The sequence below is a fragment of the Medicago truncatula genome, chromosome 1 (genome assembly GCF_003473485.1).
Source record: "Medicago truncatula cultivar Jemalong A17 chromosome 1, MtrunA17r5.0-ANR, whole genome shotgun sequence".
Lineage (NCBI taxonomy): Eukaryota > Viridiplantae > Streptophyta > Magnoliopsida > Fabales > Fabaceae > Medicago > Medicago truncatula.
In genome coordinates this window covers 19,605,078-19,613,195 of record NC_053042.1, presented here as the reverse complement: position 1 = coordinate 19,613,195, position 8,118 = coordinate 19,605,078, and the positions used below count along the sequence as shown (strand labels likewise).

The 8,118-nt window shown below is 33.0% G+C and overlaps 1 protein-coding gene across 1 annotated transcript; it reads right to left on the bottom strand.

Annotated features, from left to right (window-relative positions):
* Window positions 1–6,743: 6,743 nt before the first annotated feature.
* LOC25483218 (probable acetyltransferase NATA1-like) lies at window positions 6,744–7,915 on the bottom strand. The gene has a single exon (XM_013611873.3). It carries the CDS (start codon window positions 7,775–7,777, stop codon window positions 7,076–7,078), a length of 702 nt encoding a protein of 233 aa, XP_013467327.1. The 5' UTR covers window positions 7,778–7,915; the 3' UTR covers window positions 6,744–7,075.
* Window positions 7,916–8,118: the final 203 nt, after the last annotated feature.

Sequence of the window (8,118 nt, the reverse complement as noted above, 5' to 3'; positions counted from 1 at the left end):
TAGAAAAAACATAACGTACGATCAATTTTGGAGAAAAGGGAGAAAAAGCCGAGAGGAGGGAGAAGACCTAGGAGTGCTGCGATTTTCATCTATAAGGTAAGGGTGGGACTAACATTCAATAATCTTAAGTCATTGATTCTGAAAATTGGATTTAACATGTTGTAGGTTTTAGTTTTTGAGAATTTGGGAATTAGGGTTAAAAGTGATTATTTGATGATTTTCTAAAATAATGTTTTGGGTCAAGTTTTATATGGTTTTGAGTCTCTTTTGATGTATATAAATGTTTAGACAAACTTTTGGGATCAAATTTGGGCATAGGGAAGTTAAAATTGAGATTTTGGGGTGAAAAGTGTGTTTTTTCCCGAGTTGCTCTCTGACAGCATGTCTTGTTTCATGTTCTTGCGTCTTTTGCACACGTTTCTGTTTTGAACTGGGTTTTGGTGTAAAAATAAAAGTTGTAGATAATTTTGTTAGCTTTCCAATGGCTTTGGTGTGGCGTAAAAATGAGTTTTGGTTTAGGAGTTATGATGAAAATACTCCAAAGAGGTCTTAGTGAATTTTTATGAATTTCAGCACAACTTTGTCCGAATTTGAAATGAAAACTGGTATTGATTGGTATAGAATTGGTCTTAGGTGTAAACACGAAAGTTGTAGGTATAAATGTTAGCTTTCTAATGCCGTTGGTTTGACTTCAAAAGGATTTATAGAACTAGAGTTATAGTCAAATTACTGTACATAGGTCATAGTGAATAATTGATTATGATTGATGAATTAGTATATGTATGTATATGTTTGTGAATACGATATTGTCCATGATTGATGAAGTGTTATATTTATATTTGATGTTTTAAGATGTTGATTATTATTTGATGTTGTTATATTGTGATATAATTGTATATGCATTACTTGAATTATATGTGAATAATTGAGACGTTGACTTGCATTTGATATTATTATGTCATGCTGTTTTTGTATACTGTTGTGTTGCTGTTGTTATTTAACTAAGCTGCATGAGTCGGTCTAAGTTGATTAAGATGATGAAGTTCCAAATTATTGGATTATACAAGAGTTTGTCGATTTAAGATGTTAAGAGGTCGAGTCCATGCATTAGCATTTCATTGTTGGGGGCTTGATGCCCTGGAGCCTTTGCTCAATTAAGTTGAGGGCTTGATGCCCTGGGAGCCTTTTTACGCTCAAATAAAGTTGAGGGCTTGATGCCCTGGGAGCCTATTTACGCTCAAAGATTGGTATCACATGCATGATTAGAAGATTAAGTTGCATAGTCAAGAGGTTAAGTTGTCAAGTTATCAAGTTGTCGAGTTGTTAAATCATGAAATTGTTTAAAGCTGTGATTCTTTATATGAACTATTAAAGAAGTGAATTATGATATATTATTATCTATGATGAATATTATGATGATTACATGATGTTGTCTATGAGTTGTTAAATATGATTGATGATGCTTATGTTGTTAAATGTAATTGATGAATTATATGCTTAATATTATTATTTGTGAAATCTCACCCCTTCTGTTTGCCCACCATGGGTAACTAACAGGTAACCAAGAATTGTTGATGTTGTGTGAGCTTTCCTTCTCGTGTGTCTTAGGTGCTCTGATACGTAACGGGATGAGAACTTTGTTATTGCTTTTCTATTCCTTACGTATTGTTTTTGAAGATTTATGACTATGTTTTTAGATTGAATATTTATGAGACATTTATGAAGAGGCCTTCGTGCCAAAGACTGTTTTAGTTATTGAAATAAATTCCGCTGCGAAGTATTAAAGATCTTGTATTTGAATTTTAAAGGATAAATAGTTATTTATTCAGTTTATGATTTTAAGAAAAGAATGTGACATTCCGTTTATGTTGAAAAACTCTGATTATTTATGCGAAATTTTTATGTTGGGAAAACGGAGTGTTACAATAAGCTTCAAATTCATTCCCATCTTGAGTGTACAAATTCTGCAGGCATGGCTGTTGTTTGGTCTTGTAGTGTAGACAGAAAACAGAGTAGTGGAGGTAGTGGTTGTACACTTGTACTTTGTCAACTCTATTAACGAGAGACAAGTGCTCAGTGCTATCCATATATCCGTTGATACCTCCCTTTCAATTCTATGTTCTTCTTGGATAAGACTGAATTGAGAATCAGCTACTTTCAATCTTCAGTTTGATTAAAGGATCAAACGTAGCTTCTGGTGAAGATATTGCTTCTGATGAAAACTTTTGCTTCTGGTGACCTTCTGCTTCTGATGACGTCATCACTTCAGAAGCACTTCAGCTTCAGGAGCAGTTTTCTTCAGATGCTCAGAATTTCTTTTTCTTTCCATTGTTCTTCCAAGACCTATTAAAATAACTTGAGTAGCCTTTGGTCCTGTACACTTGAACAATTATTAGTAATAACCAATTGACAATTTTTAATACCTTGTTATCATCAAAACTTAATAAGTTTCATTGTGAAACACATTTTGTTCCAACAAACTTAGCTCAGTTAGTAGAGATATTGCATATTATATGCAGGGGCCGGGGTTCGTACCCCGGACACCCCACTTCTCCACAATTTAATTGTGTGAGCTCTAACTACTAAACTACTTGACAAAAAAGAAAAAAAAAACTATTTATTGAACCTGGAGTATAAAAGAAATCAAGCAATAGCGAAAAAGCACTAATTGATCGAAAAATGTTTTTAAACGATCAACCTAACAAGTTTTCTGTGTCATCTTATGTTTTTAATGAAAATGAAAACAGGAAATTGTCAAAGTAAACAGCGATTTTGTCTTTTTTTTTCTTCGGTAACTGCTCTTTACCTGACATATTTTACTCGCGCTCAACTGAAATAATAAAAATACTTTTGCGTGAGTTAATTCACGCAGCTGTTAAAATCTGCGCATCTTAACATGCGCTGCAAAACTTAACTCATGCTGGAATTAACACTTGTCTGAGTTAACTCACGCTGAAATTAACACTTGCGTGAATTAACTCATGCAGGGATATTTTAGAAAGTTCCGTTGAAGCGAGCAATAACTATCAGGTAAAGAGCAGAATTCTTTTTTCCCTCTTCCTATTACAAGCAACTTAATAATCCACTAAGCTACATATCTTTTTCCAAATGGACAGTGGCCCTTGAATCATGCTAACTAATTTAAGAGAATGCTAAGTTACGAAGAAAACACGACAGACAGTGACCATAAGCAAATTATATCTCTTTCTCCTTAGGCTTAGGAGTTTTCAGCAAGTTTAGGTCCATGAATCGAACTCATGTCCATTTTCTTGCGAGGATTTATTATATTATCCACGTTTGAATCTATAATCCAAATTAAGCGTATTTTCGAAATTTTGGATTATAGAATTTCAAAGCTCTTGCAGCACAAAAGACCAATAATTTGTTCATTAAATCAGTCTATAATCATGTGCTTTGTTAATTTGAAAAATAAAATCTAAATCAAAGCTTATCATATGGGTTATATAATCTAAAATGTGTGAACTCCCATGAGACTAATCTTTAGCCATATTAAATTGATATATTTCAAATTATACAAATTGAATGTGTAAAATATGTGTTTAACTTATAAAATCTTAAATGTATCAACATTATACCTATATATATATGCAAGATACATATTGCCAACACACAACAAATATATCACCAACATACGTCAAAATATAATCAAATCATAACAAATAAAAGACATCATAACCTTTTACGTGCATAACCTAAAATACACAAATATGCTGACATTGTCTTAAGATTTGTTAGGAAGTTGGATTTGGGGGGCTAGATCTAAATTTTAGATTTGAGTAAAATTGAAATAATACCATAATATAACAATTGAATCACACTACATTAATTTTTAAAAATATTTATAATTTTTTTCTTTTTTAAGCATGTGGGGGCATATGGATTTACAACACCTTAAATAGATTAAAAAGTAGATTAAAAAGGAATGTAGTACAAAATATTAAGGGACATAAAACCCTACCAGTAGAAGCAAAAATCAACCATCCAAGAAGGTAAATACAAAGAACATAACAACTCTAAAGGTAAAAAAAAAACCACAAATCACAACAAAATAGTCCTTTTTAAAGTAAGAAAAAACTCAACTTACTCTGAAACAATTATAAGAAAGAGGGTAATCAATTTTTTGAGACTTAAAATAATTAATTATGAACGACTTTTCTTCAAAAAAATAATGAATGACGATAAAAACTATTAGACCATAAAATTTATACTTGACTGAGTGGTGTTAAATACAAATAAAAATATATTTTCTAAAAGCAAAAAAGTAATACGTAGATAAATTAGCACCAATTTTTTAAAGAAATTTGAAAAACTCCCCTTTTGCATCCTTATCATCAAGTACGTCCATCTTCGATTTTTCACATATTCAATGAATCAATCTCAAAAATGTTGATCTCATTGTTTAACAACAATAATGATGATAACTAATGGGGGCGAATTAAACTTAAAAATACTTTAAAGCAAAGAAAACATTAGAGAAGACGAATATGAATGAAATACAACAGTTTTGTCAATGGTGCTCTCAACTTTGTTTTGCTAATCTTAATTATACGCCGTCTAATTAAGATTTGCTAATCAGTGCCCCTACATGTAGTTAAAGATTTAAAAGTGAAAAGAAAAGATAAATTTTACATTTTTTTTTTTTGAAAAATAAAATGATATGATATTCATTCATTCAAATTGATATAATACATCAGAATCAAGATCGCTAAAAACATAAAAGATGAATGTGCGAACAAACTCACAACATCCAAGTTAATAGCATACAACGGCAAAATGCCTACAAATAATATGATATAATCTAAATCACCAGAATACTCTTCCTTCTGGATCTACAACATTGATGTCCAAATTATTGATTGAACCTGTGATTGACTGAAGCTAATCTTTCAATATGAACCAACGAACACTGCAACAAGATGTCAAATCAAACAACGCCACACAAGACGACGAACAACACAAGGTCGCACTTAGACGACGAAATCACAAAAAAAAAAAACATAAAAGAAAACGCTTGATATTTGTGAAAATCGCTTATTTAAATCGAAAGAAAGGGAAAAAAAGATGCAGATGGGTGATTTTAGATAAAAGAATAACCTAAAACCACCCGTGCTTGATGAGTGAAAGAGAAGGAAAACTTACGGAAAAATTGGAGTTTCTTTCAATAAAAAAAACTAAAGCCGGCTTCAAAAAAGATAAATTTTACTTGAAAAAAACACTTTTACAACTTCCAAAATAGTATTTTCTCTATAAATAGTGCCCCATTTCCCTATAAAATGAGTTTATAGGTGTTCCGATCTTTAAATTGCATTTTCTCTATCTTTTTTTGGTGGTTCTTCACTCTCATAACCAATGTGTACACTAAAAAAAATACTGTGCTACGTTGTTACGTGTTATTTGTCCATAAATGTATTAAGTTTATGATTTCTTTGCACATGATAATGAAGCAATATTTGACAACAAAAACCAAGAAATCACTAGCATAGAGACAACTGGAAGCGGTTTTATAAAGAATTGATAAAATCGAATAGAAGGCCTAAGAAGCATCATCCAATGGGAAGTTCCAGAATCTGGCTGACCACTTTCACCAGCGCCACAACACACCAAATATACAAAACAAAAAACAAATTGAATGATATATTTTTTTAATTGTCTCTTCAAAAAAAAAAAAAATTTAATTGTCAATGTTAATTTGGGTACAAATCAACGTTTGATTCCATAAATCAGATTTTTTTTAGTTACGAGAATAAAAACAATTATGCACAAAAACTATTAAGAGTACATGGACAAATAATTCTCCGAAATTGTAAAATCTTGTATTTATCTTCATCAAAATTTGAGAAAAGGCAACCCTTCGTAAAATTGTTAAACGCTAGTCAATTTGCCCTCTTAATTAGTTGAATTTTTTCACACATATGAGTAAATACCCTCTCAAATTTCACATTTATGTGCAAAATACCACATGAAATTTGCAAAAATCAAACAAATTGGTCCCTGCAAGAAACAAATTTTCTTGTGCTGAATTTGGTAAAACGGTTTGATCCCTATGAGTAACAACAGATTGAAGAAGAATGATATAGATTGTTTCGAATGTAAGAAAAATTGTGTGACACACGACATGGTATAGAATTGTGTGTGACACACGACTTGGAGAATAATACACATAAAAAATCACTCATGGATTCCAAAGACCATCCCCCACACATAACAAACATATCCTTTCTTTGTGTAGGAACGAACCTAACCTATCATCCTTATAAAGAACAAATTAAAATATGACACATCGTTGTTTTCTTTTAAAATAATTATAAAAAAATAAATCAACCAGTACTTTCTCTCTCTCTCTCCACAACCACTAGTTCGTGATCTTCCATCACCATTCACCACCACCACCATTCATAGTGGAAAAACAACGACGTGTCATGTTTTAATTTGTTGTTTGTAAGGATGATAGGTTAGGTTCGTTCCTACACAAGAATTCCCCAGTATCTAATCTAACATGTGACACAACATTTCCCTTTCAATTGTAATTCTTCTAAGTACATACAATATAATTCATATCATTCTTTTCCAATTTGTTGCTACTAGTAAGGATCAAACTCTTAACCAAATCCATTAAAGCAAAAGAAAAAATTGTTTGTCACAGGGATCAATTTGCTTAATTTCTGTCAATTTTCTAGGTATTTTGCACGCAAGTGTGAAAAACTGGTTTAATACTCTTCACATTTAATCCATAACCCATAAACTTATACTAAATCAACATCAACATCAACATCCAATTACAATGACATAAGTTCACAACAGTGAAACAACATAGCAAAATCCAAACTCAAATTACAACAAAATAGAGTAAAAAGTTATCAAATTCCAAATCCAAATTCTTTTTTCTAAGAAAACCCTATGAAGCACGGATACGGACACGACACACACACTTGACACGCCGACACAGCTAATAATTTAAAAAGATAACATAATTCAGTGTAATTACAAGTGTCGGTGTCGGACACGTATCCAAGGAGTGTCCGTGCATCATAGAGAAAACCTCATTATTTGACTCTTACTCAGTAGCTCCATAAGCCTCCAAATTCTCCCCAGTGAGTCTGCAAAGCCTCCATTCCTGCAAAATCTTAGCACCCATATCTTCATAAAATTTGATAGCATTAACATTCCAATCAAGAACAACCCATTCAACTCTTCCATATCCCATTTTCACAGCTTGTTTCGCAACAGCAGTAAGTAACATCTTCCCAAATCCTTTCCTTCTATAACACTCTCTCACAAACAGATCTTCAACATAAAACCCATGTTTCCCCAAAAAAGTTGAATAGTTAGGAAAAAACAAAACAAACCCAGCAACAAAAACTTCATTACCATGTTGAGTTTTGAAGTTTTCTTTCTCTGGGTCATCGATTGGGAGGTCTAAGGTAACAGTTTTTGTGATGGGTTTGTAAAATGGGTCGTTGTCGAAATGGGTATCGGTGAAAGGGTTTTGAGAGACTTCAAGGATGAGGATGGTGGTGGAAAGGAAGGGTTTGTTTTCAGGGGAGAAGAGAGTGGAGGAGTAGGAAGCTTCTGTGGCGGTCATGAGATGTGTGAGGCGTTCGAAAACGGCCATTTGTTGCATTAGTTTGTGGATGTAGGGAACGTCGGAAGGGGTGGCTAAACGGATGCGGGTGAAAACTGGGTGGCGTGGGAGTGCGGTTTCTGGCATGGTTGATGGAGGTTCTGTCGGTGGTGGTGGCGGTGCTGCGGCGGCCATTGGTGGTTTGGATTCGGTTGAATGGATGAGGGTTTTGGTTTTTCGCTTTTTCTTCTGTTGAGAGTTCTAGAGATTGGTATACGTGTATTGCTGTGGTGCGATAACTAACTAAGTGAGTGTGCTAAAAATGCGTGAGGATGGAAAACAATGGTTCTTTATGGCTTAAATATGTAAATTAAATTGGTAAATCGTCTCTGTAATTTGGCGTGTTTTTAGTTTTCGTTCATGTATCTTTTTTTGTTCTAAAACAACCCCTATAAGTTAATAACTTTTTTATTTTCGTCCCTTCCGTCAACTTCTGTTACAAAAACGCACATGTGGCAAACGGAGGATGACGTGGT

Coding starts and splice junctions, on each gene's coding strand:
- LOC25483218 (XM_013611873.3), bottom strand. CDS start 7,777: ATGGCCGCCGCAGCACCGCCACCACCACCGACAGAACCTCCATCAACC.